Consider the following 21,125-nt stretch of genomic DNA (forward strand, 5'->3'; position numbering starts at 1 on the left):
TGTGTGTGTGTGTGTGTGTGTGTGTGTGTGTGCATGTGTGCTCTAATTTTCAGCTAATTTTCTTGTACTTTTTTTGCACATTTTTGGGTCTTTCTTTTCCTGAAGTTGGTCATTGCCTTGTCCCCATGTTTTAAAAAGAAATAAAGTGTATATGCTCAGGTTTCAAAGGTTAAATTGAATAACTGTCTGAGATTTATGGAGTATCTGTGAATGTCTTCAAGTTATAATGTTTAATTTGTATTGCTTACACACAGTTTATCATCAAAGTAATATTTTGTTACATTACATACATAAGAGATGTATATCAATAAGTAATTGAAATTATAATTTAATGTTTGTTGACAAAAAAGTGTCTTCAATCCCACTGCTCAAAGTTGTCAAGCTAGAAAAAGCCTTATTCCCACTGTGCGGGCGCAGTGTTTTTTGTAGCCGTCACACAGACACGCACCAGTCACTGCGTGGCCCCCGATGCTACCACAATGTTGTGTTTAATGACCTCGGGGCCCATGAAGCCACCGCAACACACACACACACACACACACACACACACACACACACACACACACATCCTCTGAGCCATTCAACTGATGAGCTGCAGGGTTGAATTTAAAACATAAATTGGGGCACGCAGCACACATTCATACACAGCCAGAACTGCAAAAACTTTGCAAATAAAAATATGTGATTAAAAACACAAATTTCTTGACCTGAAAGATTTGACCATTTGACACCCAGAGAGAACTGAAATGTTCTTATCTGGCTTTTGAATGATCTCATCTGTAAATTGATGATGACATTCTTCTGCTCTGTGAAATTTTATCTCCTATATTATTCTCATTATATTCTTAACAGGATTTGCAGTTTTGATTTGTATACTGATCCAGGATTACTGCAGTTTTTTTCAGAGGCTGTAAACATAATTGTGTGGTGTAATTAATGAGAGAAACTGTAATGTATGTGCAGTTTTATGAAGACAATCTAACACATGATCTGTCTAATTCTTCAGTGGCTTGATCTGAATGTCAATACTGGATCCATGAGCTCAGCGGAGCCCGGCGGGGCCCCATGCGTCTGGGCCGGAATTTATTATCGTGTTCTGCTGGTGTCGCGCCGGTGATGTGTTGTGTGGATTAAGGCCCTGACTGGATGGAGTGTAGTTACAAATTAATTGAGGATCACTATCAGTTACGTAACAGCCTCTCCACACATACACACGCAGACAACAAAGTAATTAGCTTTCTGTTAATTAGGTAATTAAGCAAATGAATGGGAGCTCCTCTTGATTTCCAAAGGGGGAAGGATGGCTTTCATAGTGTGTTTTTCCCCTGCTGCTGGGGGGCTGTAGCATTCAGCGTGTAATGAAAGGGAGAAGCTGCTCGGATAATGACCAGGAGAGAACCATCAAATGAGTCAGAGAAGAAGAAACTGATACTTTGTGCACTACTTTGCAGTTGTTGATATACTTAAGTGGTTGATGTGGTATATCATGTAGTATTTTTTTTTTATTTCCAGTGATCAAATTTTTTTTTTTTTTTAAATCTTAATTTTATACAGTAAAATATAATATGGAAAAACTTAAAAATTTATGAGAAAGCCAAACATGAAAATGTTACAATGGTTTCAACATGTTTTTCTTTGTTTCCTGTAACTCCGTAAGGCCTATATAATCAAATCCCAGTTATTTTTAAAAATATTACTTCAAAACAATAATATGAAAACAAAAAGTCATTTGTTTTAACTTAATTGCCTTACATTTTTAATCGGCTGAATTTGAGAAGACAAGTTAATCATTACAAAATCACCTCAACTTGTTATTCAGTCAACTGGAAATTTTAAGGCAGCCTAGATGCTAAATTTTTTAAGTAAAATAAAAAAGTGTTTTTATTTTTGATCTTTCACAGACATACACATCTTACCATTGTGGTGGAACAGCACAGTCTCTCTTAAATCTGACATTTAAACAACCTCTTTGCAATACATTATGTGGTACCTGACACGTCTGCTACAATTAACCCTTTAAAACCTGACAAAATTAGCTTGATTTCTCTCAAAAGCAGTGGAAAAGGGCAATGAGCAACTTAAGGAGAAATAACCCAAAAATCAGAAAAAGAAAAGAAAATCAGAAATTTCTTTTTAAAAAGAGGGGAGAAAAACAAACAAAGGAATGACCAGAGAAAGGTGCTTGAAAATAATAATAGTAATTATATAAAATAATTTGAAATAAATTACTATGACAATTATAAATACAGTTTTTTGTCCAGGTTTCAAAGGGTTAAGTGCTCAGAACACTAAAACCATGCCAATGCAAAGTCTTTTATTGGTTGCAGTTTGGTTAGGTTCAACGAACAAAAAAATAATAAAAAATATAGGTTTAAAGAACAAAAAACACTTGGTCAGTTTTAGGAAAAGATTGTACGATACACGTGATGTAAACTTACATATTTTGCATTGTTTCGTAAAGTACCCTCATAAAGTACTTTATGTTGTTAAATAAAGACTATAAAGTGACAAAACCACGTTGACTTTTTGTCCACACGTCTGTGACATAAATGTATGTTCTTTGCATAGTTATGTAAACTACCTATTTTGCAAAGTTACAGAAACCACTGATGTAAAGTACTTTGCACAGTTGCTTAAAGTCCACAAAGTCACTTGTCTATGTTAACTTTTGGTTCATGCAAATATGACATAAATGTACACACTTTGTGTAGTTATGTAAAGTATTGCAAAGTTATGTAAGCACCTACATAAAGTACTTTGCATAGTTGCGTAAAGTCCATATCAAAGTGTGTGCTGTGCGACAGAAAACCCACTGATGGGTATTACATTTTTAAACTTCTTATTTCATAAAAACATACTTAGAACTATTTGCTTTGTTTGGAAAATCCCTAATGTGTGGTGTTAATTTCTGCATAAATATAAATAGATCTGCTAAAATCTGAATCTAAACCTAGAAAGACTCAAGGGAAATTGCCACATGATGCAATAATGTATGTTGCACGGTAAACTTGGTTTACTTATGTTGCTCAAACTTAAAAAGATCCATTTCATTAAACTTATTTTTAAGTTGTAATAACATCACAAAAATCAAGTAACTAACTTTTATTAAACTGAATTAGATATGAAGTATACAAATTAAGATTACAAACATTTTTCAGATTTTTTTCATTTTTCATTTTTCCTAGATTTTTTAAAAGTAAAATCAACTTGTCAGATTTTACAATGTACATAAAACTGATCACAACATGGTCTGTGGATTATCTTGAGGAACCACATCATGTTTCTTACAAAGAAGCCAGAAATCTCCATGGCCAACATCTCCAACACATGGCAATTCACACTGAAACAATCTAGACTGATAAATAGCACTGCATGTAAGAAGAAAAATATGTATTTTTGATTTAAGGATGAACTCTCAACACATGCAAACAAGAAAAGCGAGCGCTCCCTTTTTTTTTTAATCTTGGTGTTTATAACAAGTTAGTCTGATGTCATTTACAACAGCAGGTGCTAATAAAATCAGGCTGTGACCAGCATGCTCTTTTTAGGAGTGTAAAACCACAACACTTACCCCATTCTATAACAATGGAGGTAATAAACTTCCTTACTTTCTGAAACTATTAGCGTCTTTACCCGGAGGACAAACTTTGTATGATAACGTCTAGATTGTAGCAGAGAGATGATCTTTATAAAAAAGGAATTTGGAACATTCAACTAGTTTTAATGCTTGGGTTTGTGTAAGTAAGACTTAAGGTCTAACTGAGGAGCTGCTTTTGAAATGTAGCCCAAAGGGATGCGTATCCGATAAATCATGGAAGAATAGAAGCGTTTCCCAAAAGATCGAGAGAGTATCTGCTGCTGGCGGGGTCAGCTGCTCTCTTTATCCTTTTATCATCAGCGAAATGTTTCTGAACCACACACTGGCCTGTGACTCCTTATACTGTGTGACTGTGGATACAGTCATTTCTGTGAGTGTGCTGGTCCGCATCAGCCTTTTTTTCTAACTATTTCAATTGGCTGTGAGAGTGCAGCTGAGTGAAAGCATGATCAGCACGGAGAGGAGGTAGATGCACTCGGCTCTGCTTTCCTAAATGACTGAACAGCCTTCTGAATGCATTTTTATAACCACAGAGGACAGAGACACTAAAGCCAGCGGTCCATGTGACTGCTGGCTTTCAGCTGCCACGCAGGAGACAATCGCATCAAATTTTGGATGTTTCTGACATGTTAAGAGATCAAAATCACTTTTTTGTGTGCTTTGGCGTCGGTATTACAAAGTCGATCAATATGGACAATAAGAAAACTGTTTTTAATATATAATGCAATTAGAATCTTATCCAATAATTATTTATTTGGATAAAAGAAACTGGTAAAGGAATAAGGAAATATGCAAGTGTCGCACTAAAAAAATGTGACTGGTGTGAACTGAATAGATCTTAAGTACTGCAGCTTTGATTAAAAAGAACTGAATAAAGTAAATGAATTTTAACAAGTATCAAAAAGTTATTTAGAATTCTTAAATATCTGAACAAAATGATTTCAGATGCGAAATATCTAGGCTTATTTACTTACAAACAGGTAAACCGAGAATAAATAAAGTAAAAAGAAAAATATAGTTTTTACTGGCTGTTAAAATTCAAATACTTCTGTCTCTCACTGGCTTCCATAACAAAGTGTCTGATGTGAAAAGTACTAAATATGCTGAGGCAAATCAAAAAAGAAAAAAACAAAAGCGTTTTCATACATGAAAGCATGAGGTTATCAGTGAGGTAATTTTGACTGTAAATTCAGAAACAAAGACTGGTTCTACTTTATCGTAGAGCACACAATTGTAGAACCGTTGCTACTCAGTGCTTTCCATTTAGAGTATATGTATGTGCAACTGGTGCATGTAAATGTGATGAATCAGCACTCAGTCGCTCGACACAAGTGAAAGATGCTGAAACACAAATATTAACACACAACCACCCCATGCCAGAATTTGGGGAATATTTTTTGTTGATTGCTACAGAAGAAACACGCGTTATTAACTGTATTTTATTCTCATTTTATTTACTTTCTCCGTGTCACTGCAAAAGTCATGTTTTTACAAAGCAAATATTGTCCCCTTAAAAACTACATAATCAATCTATCCAAGTTGAACTACAAAAGTGGTGCGACATACAATAATACCACAAGCATTCAGCTTACTTTAGCCTACACTTTAAAAGTATAACTGCATTAGTGACGGTAACTCGATCTGGTGATGAAGTGTTGCGTAAAATGTCCCAAATTTGTACAAACAGCTGATACACAAATATGTGTTTGTCTCTGTTTAACAAGGGTGCTATTTATCATTATAATCAAATAGGTGAGGTCACTGTAACATCTGGTTTTGAAGCAGCAGTATGCATTAACTCAATTTGTCATATATGACTTTTTCTTAACGATAAAATATGACATTGTATTGGCATATGCTAAATATGGGAATAGCGTGACCTCATGTTACTGACTTTAAATCCTCTGGAAACGTGGCTTGAAATCATAAGCACGCACACCTTATATCAAAGTTGAGCGTCTAATTAAGTCGTTGCAAAATCTGAATGAAAATGTTCCCAGCTATTAGAAAAATTGGTTCAAAACAGCTCAATTTGAGGAAAATAGCATTTCTCCAGACTGCTCCAGCTCTCTGACTCTGACTGTGTTCGTAAACCCGATCTGACGCTCTACACTAAAATGAGAGAGCTGTTGTTTGATGCCACGAAGCGTTCTGTTTCTCTGTGAATTAACAAATGGAGAAGTTCACCACACGCTTCCTGCTTTCGGCCTTTGCAGCTCCATTTCCCCAGACAGAGCACCCAAAGCGTGGTGCTCTGAAGAACCCAGCAGTACACTCCAACAGTGCTCCGAATTTACCAACGGTCCAGTTGATGACAAAGTACGCTGCGGAACTTAGAATGAATGTTTCCAAAACACTTTTTCTATTGAAAGGAGCGTTGAGGGGTTTCATTTTTACATGTTAAATTAGTATCAACAGACACCTGATGTTGAATTTTTGATTAGGCCTAATCCATATTACGTGATATGGATCGTGGATAACCACGCCCAAATCAACCCAGCTTCAGGGAACTGTGAAAAAACTAAAATGACATTATTTCAGATTCAAATGAGGCTAATGTCTGATCATTTTTTAGGCTTTTTATTATGCATGTTAGACCCTAAATTACATATTATAGTTTTTGGTTCCCAGGGGCTTTAAAGCTGCATTTCTCTGTGTGTTATAAGGACACAGTCCAGTAAGCAAACTCGATACAGTCGGGCAAACAAGTTCCACTGAGCACCACTAGCTGAGCACAAAAAGGTGCAGTTATCTTTTCAGAGCAAAATGCTAAATAATCCAAGACCCTGTTCAGGACAGCAGAGTGTCTACTTTTGAACACGTGTGTTGAAGGAAATAACAAACGTGGTGTGGCTGAGGAGATTCAAAGAGGCACCTTTCAGGATGGGTTTTGTTTTTTAACTAAAGCTGAGTTTCTCAGGGCTATATCTGTGCTGAAACACGTTCTGATTCCCTGTGATGGCTTTAGAACTGAGGGACGCTGTGACTGGAATAGGTAGTCATGTGCAATATTTCCAAGTGTTGCCCTGATTTCAATCTGATGCAGAGTTGATGAAGTTTTAAGAAACCAAATGGGACATTCACTCCATCCTCAGAAAAACACCAGATGACTAAAAACGGCAGAAAAGTGCTTTGGCACTGACTAAGCGGACTTAATTACAACATGATATGAATTGAGATGTTTTACATATCAAACCATTAACCACTAATTAGCTGCTACCTCTATACCAGGAATAAATTGTGAGGTCCATATGCCGTGCAGAGAACAGGACCGGCACAGTGCAGTTCAGTATAGCAGGTCAAATCCAACACAAACTAATAGACTCAAGATGTGATTTTTGCTGGATATAGTCTCTGAAGATCAGAGCTCTAGGACCCACAATCTAAAGGAAACAAGGCATCAGTCATTAAAAGTTATAAAAATATATTGATAACAATTTCCTTGAATGTAAAATAAGATCCTCGATTAGGTTGTGGACAGCGCCTCGACGTGAAGGCAGGTACAGAGTTCCGGTTCAAATGACAAAAAAAAAGTGTGTTACATTCATTTAATGTCTTGAGCGTCCTCCTTCAAAGGCATGATGTTCCATGTGAGCTGAAAAAGTCAAAGTGATTCATGGTGAGAATAAACCTGATACTGACTGCAAAATGACTTTTTGAACATATGAACATTTCTACCTATCCCCAGATTTCAGCATTAAAAGAGTTAATTTTAAAAAACTAATATAATAGTCCTTAAAAGGCTTTTCTGCTTATGTACCAGCTTAACCTCATTAATTTACACTGTAGCTCATCACACTTTTGGGACCAAGTATTAAACATGTAGTGACATGACTGGCTTATGTAAATATGTGGAACAGGTATGAAGGCATCGGCATTTATCTTGCAACGTCAGTAAAGCCTCCATTAGCTCACAGCTATGCATGCTCCTTAAATCATCCTCTGGTGTGCATGCATGCTCTGGTGGGAACTATGTCCTTTAAATGTGCACAGTTCAATCTGCAGTGCACATATATACTTTTTTTCTACAGTCACATAATTTGATATGTTTCTGACAAAGCATCTGTAAAGCTTAAATTTGGGGTAGGCAGTTTGATTTTGGCGTAAACGGGTAAAAAAATCACACATTGTAATTCAAGTCTGAGGTGTGAGAGAAAACTAGACCTCTGGTTCTGTTTTTAAGCTTTATGTATGTTATATGTATTTACTCCTCTATTTACTGTATTTATTTTTATGGTGTGCATTGGTTGTGTTTAGCCCTCTAAAGAATTTCTTCTTCTAATCTCGTCTAATTTGGTAAATCTGGCCCCCGACCGGAGACTTTGGCCAATCACAGGTGATTTCAGAGAGAGGGCGTTCCTATTGGCTGTTCTACAAATGCAGATGTGCATGCATGTCCCTTTGGTGAAGAATCCTGTAACTGTTCAATAAAATAGGATTAAATAAATCCATGAATGGGAAACACTGTGTTACTGTATGAAGCATGTGCATGTGCCTGTTGTCGTCCACCTTCCGCTGCTTTGAACTAACTTCCTTTTCTAAATCCAAAAGGCGCAGTGCATATATAGAAGTGGGAACAATGGGCATACTTACACTTATAAAAAACGGCTTTAAAAGTTATGTACGGGAGGAGCTCATAGACTTTTCGCAAGATACTTGCTTCGTTAGCAAGAGATGCATCGCTATTCCACACTTGTACAACATCTTCCCGATCCCGAACGCTAACACTGACACCAACGACCTCATCGTCTGGAAAACAGGAGAAGACAAAACAGACAGCAAATAAGTAACTCATCAATGCAAATGCTATATTGGGAATGTAGTGACATTCCTTCTGAATGTAAAAAATGCAGTCACAGTAACTTCAGTCTGACGAAATGTAATCTGGTTTAAGAGCTTTACTGAAAAAAGTTGAAATTACATGGTAAATAAAACTATGCAGCTCAACTACACTGCACATGGCGTCAAGATTAAAGGGAGCATCCTACTAAAATTCGACATGCATGCATTTTTTTTCTTTATATTTTTATTAGGGCCGGGACTCGATTAAAAAAATTAATCTAATTAATCAGAGGCTTTGTAATTAATTAATCGAAATTAATCGCATTTTAATCGCATAGAAATATTTGGCCAGAGAACAGTGAGGAGCAATTTATTTTTCCAAACCCTAACCCAACCAAAGCGGTCTCATCTGCTTCTTCGTTCATTGTTGTTGTCTGTAGCATGGATGGTCTGAAGTCATGAACGGTAGGTGGTGCGCTAGTATAATCGGTCTCCCGGAAACTCATCAAGTGAGAAAGGTTCCGCGGTGCAAAAATTGGTGTGATTAAAATGCGTTAATTTTTTTAACGCATTAATTTTTGTGTAATTAATTAATCGTGATTAACGCGTTAAAGTCCCGGCCCTAATTTTTATACATAATTATATTCTATACAATGTCAAAAAATAACATATATTGTCATATTGTGGCTCTTACAGGGCAAAAGGAGGGGAAACCCATATCTCTTTTCAATCTGTAAACAATAACAATAAACAATAATTCAATGTGAAAACCATAAAATGTCTGGTATAGAATTACAGTTGCTCACCTGAGGCACAGTGATCTGCAAACTGCTCCCCGATGGTGGCGAGTAACAATTCTTTCCAAACTGCAGACTGAAGCAAGAAGAACACAGGAGCTAATTAATAATTCATGCATTTTTATTATTATGTGATATTATTTTGTGACAAGAAGCTGAACAACACCTACAGTGCTTTCTTTTGGTATTTTCATTTTCCATACTCCTCCTTTTGCATTGCTTTCTTCTTCCCTGTTGGTGGAAAAGTGTTTCTTTTTTTTGGTTTTCTATTCAAAACTCAAAAAGTTATCACAATGCAAACATGTACATCCAAATGTGATATAAAACCTGTTAAAGTAACAAGCAGGAAAACTTTAGTTAAACAGTACTAATTATCATATCCCATGCCTAGCTAATGGTCTTACAAGTTTAATAACTATGCAGTGATTCCAAAATAACACAATGTAATAATTAAAGGTTTTATGGCATACTTCTATATTTACATCATATTTTCTCAGTAGACCACACACACCACAATGGACTTAACCCTGTGTAATTTCAGTATCACAACATGCAATTTTTTGATCATAACATACAATTTATCACAATGTGCAATTACCCATGTCCAATTGGTGAAGACATTTTTTATTTATTATGTATTATTTATTTTTTTCTTTTTGCTTTATGTATCTTGTACCTTCCTTTGATATCCCTTTGCTGCTGTAATAATGCAAATCTCCCCGTTATGGGACTAATAAGTGATTATCTTATCTTAAAGTTGAGGGGGTGCTGTGTTGTATTACATAACTATCACATCATTGTGAGTTTTTCCTGTGTCTCCAATGGCTGAAATTTTGTATTATGACAGTTAGCGCATGAGCTCCATTAAGAATCTGCCCTCTGCTCATGCTGGTGTTAAGAAACACAATCATAATATGTATGAGAACAACATACTCACCACAGTGGCCTCCGTTCTCCGCGCATTAAGTGATAGCTACATCTCAAAGGCAGGGCTGTGGCTGGAGGGATGTTGTTGTATACACTCCAGAACGTCTGTACGCAAAAAAAACAGTCGAAAAAAAGGTCATTTTCACTTTCTTAAAACTCAAATACGAAGTTAATGTTCTGTCACCCTTCATCCAATTCATATTTGATTTATTTACAGCATTATAGTAGAGTGTCAATGCAAACAAAGTCAAATCTGAAAAGAGCCACCATGCTAAAAGCAAAGTATTTTCCATTTGTCTTTATTTTCAGTCACCAAATAAAATGTAATCAGTTCTGTCAAACTTTGTGTATGTGTATTTCACAGGCTTTGTTATGAAAGGCTTCCCCAGAATCGAGAACTCCAAGTGTTTCGCACAATTAGAGTTTATGTGTGGCGGTTGAACTCTTAGAAAATAAGTGCAATTCCTAAAAAAACATGGATAAAAAAGGAAATGCCAAACTTGGTGAGAAATGTTCCACAAATTGCAAGAAATAAGTAGATTTAGAATATTATTTTTTAAAAAGTTTAAAATGACTAGGGAAAAACGCTTTGGAAAAACTAGTTATAGTGATGACAATTACATATTTAAAATGGTGTTACAAAATCATGACAACACTTTTTCGAATGCATTTCTCTGTTATCTTATCTTTTGTTTAAAAACGTTTTTAAGGATTTTTTAAAAATATTTTGTTCTAATTCCTTGCTTGTTTTGGGGTAATTTCTTCTTCCATTGCTCTCTGCATAGTTCCTGTGTTTTTTAAATAAATCAAGCCAATTTGCTCAGATTTCAAAGGGTTAAAACATTTTTTAATGCCTTTAATGTCCCAATCTGTATAATGAACATATTTACACAGAATAAGATAAGAGTATGAGTAACTGTATTTGGTGTGTCACCGCTTATTCAAACTGAAACTACAAGCCCGTTTCACTTCTACCAAAATTAGCCATGTAAACAAACCTTTAGCACCTCCTCAAAAATATTACCATGAAAACAACACACCGACTTACTCCTAACCTTTAGGGCCCGCTTTAATATCACACACACTAATATTAATCTGCACACAAAATGCACTTTTCAAAATCAAGCTTTAAAAAATATTATACATAAACATGCTTTCTGTCTTCAGTGAGTTATTTTTATTATTTTTAACCAACATCAGTCCTTATCATAAATATTACATATTAATTAATTTTCTGAATTTTAGTTCTTTAAATTCAAGATTTTTGTCATGTTTTTGGATTAAATAAAAACCCACAAAAAATTAAATACTTTTAATGTACTAATATACTACATGCTAAATAGATTTTTATTTTAATTATTACTATTATTTACTATCATTACTATCATTATTATTGTTAGTATTATTATTATTATTATTATTATTATTATTATTATCACAGCCTGGGATATGTCAGTGACTTACAGCAACGCTGATTGTAACAGTGTGCCTAATGGAAATAGCAAGCATTTTCTCCAAATACCAAATATGGTAAAAATGACATCATCTGGTGGAAAATAGTAAATATTTCAAATTCCAAGTAAAGCCCAGAATGACATCCAGAAATACTACAGTGGATGTTTTTATGCTTTTAGGGCTATGGGATCAAAAACTGCAGTCTGAAAGGGATTTAATTGTGCATTTTTTTGCACTTAACAGTTTTTGTTTACACAGTGTATTTTAGACTTATTTTTGGGAGCTGAGCTGGAAATTCCAAAATTAAACAAAAATACACAATCTTGCCAAAATGTATGCAATATGCATGAACACAGCCAAATTATCAGAAAATGAAGAATGAAAAGGCTGTAAAATGTGTCAAATAGTCCCTAAGCCATCAAAGCATCACACTAACAGACAGTAATGCATGCACTGCAACACTGTATATCAATCACACATGAGAAACGACTGTCACACTTGCAGCACGACAGCAGGAACTTTACACGTCTGCAGTCACAAAGGTTTGAGTTTCAGTAGATGAAGCTGATGCAATATGGTGCCAATAAACCTGTGCTACAAGTTCATGTTTCAGGATACAACGGTTTCATTTTTTCCCACCACTTGTGCCTACTGTAGCTTTAAGAGCAAATCAGCAGCTTATTCCCTTAAATCAGTGAGGCTCCTCTCAAGCAAATTTGACTCGGAGCCAAGTCATGCACTTGATCTCTTTGCTCTTAGGATGACGAAGCTCTTTGAGCTGACACCAAATCTCACCTGAACACTTTGTACCGTGTAGATCTTCTTCAGATTGGATTCACACTCTGCGGCCGTCGTTCCTGGTAATGATCTGGAAGAACGAGGGGAAACTGTTTCAGCCCACAGTAATGATACACTGATGGAACAAGGAAAGAAACAAGCCGTCTGTGCTGCTTAATGGGTGTTGACCAGCTTTGGAGCAGAGATTTCTTTTTTTTTTTTTTAGAGGTTTGGTAGAAGTCCCATTACTTCTATGGAGCCTTCATTCATGCCTGTATGGATTGTATGGAGCATACAGCCATACTGAAACCAACAAGTTTTAAAGGGTCACAATTCATATTCTAATCTAGGTTTTCAGAATTTTTTTTTTTTTTAATTACCAAATGAGGCAAAACTTTACAGACACCAAGCAGTCTTACGTAAGACTGCCACTAACATTTTGTTTCATTACTGATTATACTGCCTATTATTTTACCATTAACTGCTGAATTATCAAAATAAAACTCAACTTTATTTAGTTTATAGGTCCAGCATGTGGGATTTAGTTTGATATAAAGCCAAACATTAAATATAATATTCATAATCTGTTTTAATCACATTGCTTCAGCCACCGCAGTTCTCCAACATGCTTAGGCAAACAGGAGAAGTTTGTACTGAGACTTTTTTCGGTATTATATACTATGACATTTTTTAAAAGTTTAACAGACTAAACTATGACTTTTTAAAACATTTTTTGACATCCTACACTATATCATTTTTTGACAGACTAAAATATAGCTTTTTGATTTTTTTTTCCATTATCCTATACCATGACTTTTTAAAAAAAATATATATATATACTATTATTTTTTTCACATACTATAGTATGACTTTTGTAAAAAAAAACATTTTACATTTTTGTCAGCACACTGTATGAATTTCTTAACCTTTTTTCATTATATTACAGCATTACTATTTGACAGTTTTTTCGACAACCCATGACTTTTTTCAAAATACTATACTGACTTTTATTGATATATTGACATAAACGTATTGACATATATACATAGTGTACTATACTTTCATAACCGTTTTTTCAACATACTGTCCTATGACTTTTAAGTCATACGATATAATGTCGGGAAAAAAATCATCCTCTAGTATGTCAAAAAACGGTTAAAAAAAGTCATGGTATAGTATGTTGAAAAAATTGTTTAAAAAGCCATAGACACCTTTATAACTATGTCAAACACCAAGAAGAGGCAAATAGACATACGTGAGAATATGTAACCAGAGAATACTTCATATTTAGCCTACTTGATTAAACCTGAACTGTAATGATTTTTTTCAGTCAGAATTGTTGCTTAATCAGTTTTCAGAAGTGTGGCAAACTTTTTTTCTTTTCCATGTTGAATGTAATTCTGTGTCCCTTCTCTAAATTTGGACATTTTTGCAGGTCCATGAATGCAGGAACTCTTTGTGATTTTTTTTCTCAGCAGCACTTTGTGCAGTTTGAGTCACAAGGTGGATAATACACCTGTCGCGCTGATGAATTTAGACCAAGCGCAATTGTGCGTGGCATTCTGCTGCTCCGTCTATGCCGAGTCTGCGCTGTGCTCCGAGAGTGTGCTGCAATGCATAACCATATATATTCCAATAGCGCTCCTAATTAACAGTCCAGCTTCAAAATAGAAAATCAGTTCATGGTGGCAGATGTTTTGATCGTGGTCTTCCACCAGAAACAAATGAATGTACATGCAGAGTGGGTCATCTTTCACCAAGTTCGTCATGTTGTTTCTCCAGAAACTCAGCACAAATCAAACACTGATTCAAGATAGGGCCATTTTTGCATTGAACACTGTAGTTCTCCTACACGCTTGGTACATAGGAGGGTTTCAGTTGGTTGCAGTCTACAACCTGACCACTAGATGCCACTAAATCCTACACACTAGACCTTTAAAACCAAAACAAAACAGAGAAGGAGCAAATCATCACTACAGTTCCTGGAGCCAGAGAATAGTTCATATTTAGCCAACTTGATAAAACTTTAACCTTAATTATTTTTTGAAGTCATAATTATTGCTGATTAACTTTTAACTAATAAGTTACTCGAAAATAATTTAGCCAGTCCTTTAGGAGGTTTCAGGGGTTCAATTAAAAGTCTAGTAAATAGGATTTAGTGATATCTAGTGGTGAGGTTGCAGAACTGAAACTTTTTTTCATATGCCAGGCATGAAGGAAAACTAAGGTGACCGACACAAAATCGCCAATGGCCCAGTCTAGAGCAAGTGTTTGGTTTGTCCATTCTGGACATCTAAAACATGCATACTCCATGGAAGAAGACCCGCTCCATATATAGATATAAATGTCTCATTCTAAGGTAACAAAAACACAACAGATCTTATTTTCAGGTGATTATAAACTAATGAATAAATAATAATGCACGTTATGTTCAATTTCTGCTGATAGATCCCCCCAAATACCTACACACTGGACCTTTAAAGGGTGTATGATCTGGAAATTTCTTTTACAGGTTTAATTGATTTTTCAAGTCAACAGGCTGAGCAAACAAATAAAAGATGACTAACTTTGATCAAAACTGTGTCATCCAAAACCTCAAAAACCTTTGCTCCAAGGCAGAAAGTAGAACAATAAACAATGCAACATATCCCATGATCTCATAAAAAAGCAGGAAAGACATGAACTGTATTGATAATAACTTGCCGGTAGCAAATGTACTATGTACAACTGTCTGGCATTTAGTCTACACCAAGTTACATATTTCATCTAGCTATAAGAAAAAGGTAAATGTATTCTGTAACTGTGAAACTTTTAATTAGACCAATACGCCATTACTAGTGTCAAGCTCCTGTGAAAAGGAGCTGTAGACGCTTAATATGCATTGAAAAATAAGCTCAACATTGTCTTGAATAACAACATAGCGGTGAAAATGCTAACTTTTTAACGGTATTGTTTACAGAGCAGTCATGTTGAACCCTCTCCCGCTACATTTGCTCCGGAGGCCTGCTGAGAGCTGTGGCCTTGACTCTACATTTCTCCCCCAACATTTCTGCCTGTAAACTTTCACGCACACCGCGGAGGGGCCGTCAAATATTACCTGTCCAACCAAAACGTCCAAGGTGAGTGCAGAGGCAGCGTTGTCGTCTCGTCTTCTCGGTGTTTCTTTGTGATATTTTCCAACTCTTTCTCGTCGATGTCAATGTTGTTTTCAGAGGAGACGGTCTGTCCGCTCAGGGCGCCTCTGTCCCTCTGAACATCTGTGTGACCCGCAGGGACCGACATTTCAGAGCTAACCTCTCGATATCTCCGCTACGAATCCCTTTAATAAAAGCACCCGGTTTGGCTTTATCTCCAGGTACTGAAACACACTGCCGCTTTTCCGCTTTTCCGCCTACCGACTGCTGACGTCTCTGCGTCACCAGGCACAGACGTCGCAGTTGGTCCATCCCAGAGAGCAGGAGATACAGAGAGAGGTCTCACTCTGTCTGTTTTACGGGTAGCTGACCTGGACTACAAATCACCATGCAGTCATGTAACTACAATGGATAACAGGTCTTACAGAAATATATCTAAATATATCAAACCACCGTTCTTAAAAATAAAAAATAAATAAAAAAAAATTTAAAAATCAGGCCAAAAATCAATAAGGGCCAAAAACTCTACGATTTTAAAAATTTCTTGAATTTCTGTTTTTCTATCTAATATTTCACAAATATAAAATAAGAAGGATGACTTGAAAAACTTGTTTCTACGTTGATTTGACAAACAAAAATTCTCTAATTAAATGAAACACTTTTATCTCTGATACAGAAAAAATTGAACTAATAAGCATTCCACAAACGGGAGGGCAAACAGTTGGTTTTGGGGTTCTTTTTTTAAAGAAACTGTACTTTATTTATCAGAATAGGGAAAAGGGGGTGGCTGGGTTTGACAGTATATATATATATATATATATATATATATATATATATATATATATATATATATATATATATATATATATATATATATATATATGTATATCATGACCCTCCCCAGAACTACAAATGTTTATTTTTCCTTGAGCCTCCCTTACTAACTGGGGGCAAATGCATGAACCTCCCTCCACCATTAATAACCACATTTCACAGTTTGTGGATATAATAAATTGCGTGACATAACTCCCTCCCTGAATGCTTAAAATATTTTTTGGAATTGCCTCCCTGATTTTGCATCACTCTCATAATACCAAACAGCCCCTAAGTGGCCTTAAAATGTCAGTTACGTTCACATGTAACACATTCACCCATGTTTACAAGTAATTGAGTACAATTTCAAAATATTTGTATTTTTTAATTCTTTGCAGCCGACTCTATAGTACTTTTTTACTCCATTATTTAACAGCTTTGCTCATTACTTTGCAGATTTAGATTTTAAATTATAAGTCAACCAATAAATTATGGTAAATTATAACAGGTTAATTAATCATTAGTAGATACTCAAAAATAAACTAATATGGCTAATTTAACCACATCTGCCAACTGCAACCTCAATGTGATATACACATACATTCATCAATATCTGAAGTACATAAATAATATCGTAGAATAGGCCATACAGCATGATAAGTACATTTACTTATGGTATTCTAAGTATATTTTGATGCCGTTACTTCTGTACTTTTACTAAAGCAAGAGGTTAAATGCATAACTCTTACTGTAACAGGGTATCTTTACGTTATTTCTGCTACTTTTACATGAGTAAAAACTTTGAATACTTCCTCCACCTCTGCTTTTACAAATGCCTTTTCAGTCCAAGGGTCTACTATTTCTACTGCAGCTCCAGCTTTTTTTTTTAACAATAACCATGAAATATTCTAGCAAGGCTTTAAGACACTGCCACAGCACACTTACCAAAATGTATCTTTCTGATCCTGAAAGAAAAGTTGATCTGGAGGATTATTTCTCGAGACAGAGACATGTTCAGTAAGCAAGTTTTATCCAAGTACAACTTAAGAGCAATGCCCACTGCAGACCGTGGAATGAGCAAGTGTTTTTCATTAGAGTGACACATCTCCTCATTTGCACTATCTTCAGTCTCAAGCTTCTAGTTTCTTGTTGTAGGGCAGTTCGTGAAAGAACTGTGCAAGCTCCAACAAGACTGTTGTTCTTTTGGCATTTAAGCACTAAAGAAAGTTAATGTGAGGTTTTAAAGCTCCAGCAGTCTAAATCACAGCTGCTAACCATTCTGCTAGTTCCCTATTGTGAACGCAGCTGCACCAAATCCATTGTTAAAGTATCCTCCTCTCCAGAAGAAAGTGTTGACGTTTCTGCAAACCACAAAACCGTTACACTTGCACATTTCATATGTACCATTTTTTTCCACCTGGAGGTGGAGGGGACAGTGATGGAGAGACAGAGGTGAGATGCCTGCCAAGCTGCAGACCACTACACTACACTACAGCAGTCATTGTGTAACCAAAAGCAGGTATTTTAAGCCAAAACACCTTTTTTAACCATTTTTGTCCCAAACCTAACCACAGGGTTGTTGAAACATAAAGAAGTGTGATGTTTCAACATATCAGCTACATAATAATAAACACCTGAATAAAAATGTAATCTATCCGTGGTTTGCAGAAACGTACAATGACAACATTTACTCTGGCCATTGGGTTGGTTAAACTTTACCACCTCTAATACTCAAACAGAACTGTTTCTGTATGAAGTTATCATTTTTCTTTAGCGGGAAATTAACTTATTATCTCCACTTTTTGCCATCCGCATTAGGCAGAATTGCCAGATGACTGCGTTTCCACTGTTTAATGTTCTGCGACTTCTCTTCTGGTGATAACATTCTAACAAGTATTGAATGGATGTTCATAACATTAGCAGCTTCATTTCTATTGCAGTCACCGCACTAGTCGTCATTATTTCCAGTCCAAGGCCACGTAAGCGTGTTATGTGAGCGATAATGGAAAGGCGACCCTCTTATACATGTGAGCAGCCACGTATGAGGGATTTCTGGGAGGTGATAGTGCACAATTTCACAGAGGAATTGTGGATTCAAAACTTCCAGATGATCTGTTCGACTTTTGAAGAGTTACGCGATGCAGTAACACCTCTTATAGCTCCTGCTGCATCATGAGGGAGCCAGTTCCTACTGACACGCACATAGCCATAGCATCATGTGACCTAGAAAAGCCACAAAAAAAAATCCATTGCAGTTTTGCAAAATATGGCTTTTTCAAATCACCTGAAACACCACCTCATGCAAGCGTACAAAGTTTTTTGCAGTAAATGGGGGTTCTTTCAAAACTGACATATTTCCATTAGGTGGATTTTATATTTACAATTTCAGTTTGTGCAATTTGAGGGTTAATGTAAACCCTAACTAACATGAGCCCACACCTGCCTATTTGATGGGTGGAAACATCTGATTGATCCAGTGGTGTTACTGGGATTTACTGTGGTATCTAATCTGACTAAACAACCTTCTTTCATTATTCCTCTAGACCTGATGGACTCGGGCTCCAGTGAGGTCACAGGGTCGTATATATGAGAACCTGGACCGGCTTGGGATGGAAAGGGTTACAAGCATCAGCTAAACACTACATGACTAATGTGAGTTCTGGTCAGTTGTGGACAAGGTCAATATGTATCTGTGTAACAGCAGTGAAGGCTAACTACCTCATCATGAGCTCATGCTGTTACTTGGTGCTGGCTGCAGGGGGTGCTGGTGAATCACTGCAGCAGCAGGTGCAGCTCTGTCACATGACGGCATCTGGAGTTCAAAGTACACAAGTTTGCTGAGAGCAAGATTTTATATTTTAGAGATATTTGAAAGATTAACACAAAATATTCTAGATTATCTGACACCGTGTTGTATTTATCCAGGAAAGATGTGTTCCTTTTTCTTTTTTTTTTCTGAAGTAACCTTATATTTTATTTGTGTTTTTCAGAATGCAAAAAGTCTTTTAAGCAGTTTTCATGTCAAATCTTCGACCATTTCTCTTATAGGCAAAAAATCTAACATTCATTGTCAGAGCCACTTCTCCTCTGCAGATGTATCTTCAGAGATACCACTGCTGTCTTATGCAACTGTTTACCTCATTTGAACCCACACTGTTAGCTCTAACTGTGTCATCATCGGCTGTAGCCATGTGATGCGTTTCATTCCTAAACCGAGCTGTGTGTGCTGACTTTGGGAGAGCCCAAGTGTTGCATCAGTCAGTGGTAAAACATTGAATTTAACCTCATAGGTTGACTTTCATCAATACACAACCACATGACTTATTTGCAGATGTGAATCATTGTTGTCAGTGGGTGTTGCACCTTGTAACTGATTGTCTATTACTATTGTGTGCTGAAAAAAATGAGGCCATAGAGTGGTTAGTTTAGTAGTCTGGACAGTATAGGTGATGAATTAGAGTTTTGTTTTGGTTTATTTTAAAGCGCAACTTTGGTATTTTTCAACCTGGACCATATTTTGCCATTGTTTTTGTGGTCCAGTACTGAGGGAGACAGCTACAGCCCAAAGCTACTTGGGGCATTTTTGCACTGTTGATTTGCGTCCATTAAAATTGCATATTATTGCCACTGACAGGTTCAGGCTGTTATTCTACGTATCTGACAACATTTTGGGGAGGATCCCAAAAGGGATAGACCTTTTTGTTAAAGGGTAAGATGCTTTTTCTTTCACCACAAAAAGCTCACGTATTGTCATCGCTTAACCCACCAGACTCTATACATTTATATTTTCACTTCTGCCTGGGAGAACTAAGGGTTCACTTCAACCAAACCAGAGTTGGTGGATGTTGGAATAGTGAAAAGATGAACCAAGATGGTTTTGTAAGAGTAATTTTGTTTCAGCTGACTAAGAATGAAGTGTGTTTTATGATAATGAAATTATTATTTTTTTAAATGGGGTCTGGGGGGTTTGGTGATAGCAATTTTGGGGCTGTTTATGGTTAAACAGAAATGTCTTTCTCTGTATGGATCCTTTCTATAATGGTGTATGACACTTCTAATAACAATATGTGCGTGTCAGTGGCAAAATCAACCACTTTTAATGGAGGTACATTGCCCTTTCACATTACATTTTAACCCTTTCCCGCCAGTGGTCTCACTCAGTACTGGATTAATTTCAAATACTGTTGTCTCCTTTAGTCACAAACACTCATGAAAATAGAGTAGCTTGAAAAAAAATGAGTTTGCCCTTTAAGTGTGTCATCTTATTCTATTATAGCCTCATTAAATAAGCCACAAGATATAGACGTGAGTTACATAATGACCTATGACCATGAAACTTGACTGCTTTGTCTTTATTTTTTTAAAAAGGTAAAAAAGTTACAGATAAAATTAGATAGATATTAGATTAGATAGATAGATAAAATTAACTAAAAAAAAAAAAAAGAAAAAGAAAATGGGCCTAGAAACTATGTAAAAAATATGCATTTATTTTATATATTTTTCTGTACCATAACTTTAAACAAAAAAATATTAGAAATATAAATAAAGTTTTCTGTACATTTCCCCTATTTTTTGATTATTTTCTGATAATCTTCTCCCCTTTTCTTAAACAAAAAAGAAGGAAAAAAAGTTGTCGATCCAGGTTTCAAAGGGTTAAAGAGATGCTCACACTAATATTAAGGGTAAAATGTTTTCTAGCAATATTTTGTCTAGCTATAATTCGGCTACAAATAAATATTAATGGACATTAAGTGCACTTGACTCTTATAATACTCCAGTACTTATTTTATAATATATATATGATGCTATATTTGCTAGTATTTTCCCTAAGAAAACATAGAA

The 21,125-nt window shown here is 35.9% G+C and overlaps 1 protein-coding gene across 1 annotated transcript; it reads right to left on the reverse strand.

The window, feature by feature from the left end:
* Window positions 1-6,182: 6,182 nt before the first annotated feature.
* LOC121954889 (eukaryotic translation initiation factor 4E type 3-like) lies at window positions 6,183-15,719 on the reverse strand. Its single transcript, XM_042502632.1, has 7 exons — window positions 15,434-15,719; window positions 12,355-12,427; window positions 10,115-10,209; window positions 9,348-9,408; window positions 9,187-9,253; window positions 8,192-8,347; window positions 6,183-7,193 (listed from the first exon to the last, which is right to left on the reverse strand). The coding sequence occupies exons 1-7, from the start codon at window positions 15,616-15,618 to the stop codon at window positions 7,147-7,149; spliced, it is 684 nt and encodes a 227-aa protein (XP_042358566.1). The 5' UTR covers window positions 15,619-15,719; the 3' UTR covers window positions 6,183-7,146.
* Window positions 15,720-21,125: the final 5,406 nt, after the last annotated feature.

The sequence above is a fragment of the Plectropomus leopardus genome, chromosome 2 (assembly GCF_008729295.1).
Source record: "Plectropomus leopardus isolate mb chromosome 2, YSFRI_Pleo_2.0, whole genome shotgun sequence".
NCBI classification, from domain to species: Eukaryota; Metazoa; Chordata; class Actinopteri; order Perciformes; family Serranidae; genus Plectropomus; species Plectropomus leopardus.

What these genes read in the sequence shown, in the direction of transcription:
- LOC121954889 (XM_042502632.1), bottom strand. Translation starts at nt 15,618, where the DNA reads ATGTCGGTCCCTGCGGGTCACACAGATGTTCAGAGGGACAGAGGCGCC. An exon ending in ACACGGTACAAAGTGTTCAG is followed by an intron (nt 10,210 to 12,354) that starts GTGAGATTTGGT and finishes TTTTGCGTACAG; the next exon opens with ACGTTCTGGAGTGTATACAA. An exon ending in TGCAGATCACTGTGCCTCAG is followed by an intron (nt 8,348 to 9,186) that starts GTGAGCAACTGT and finishes CCTGTTTTCCAG; the next exon opens with ACGATGAGGTCGTTGGTGTC.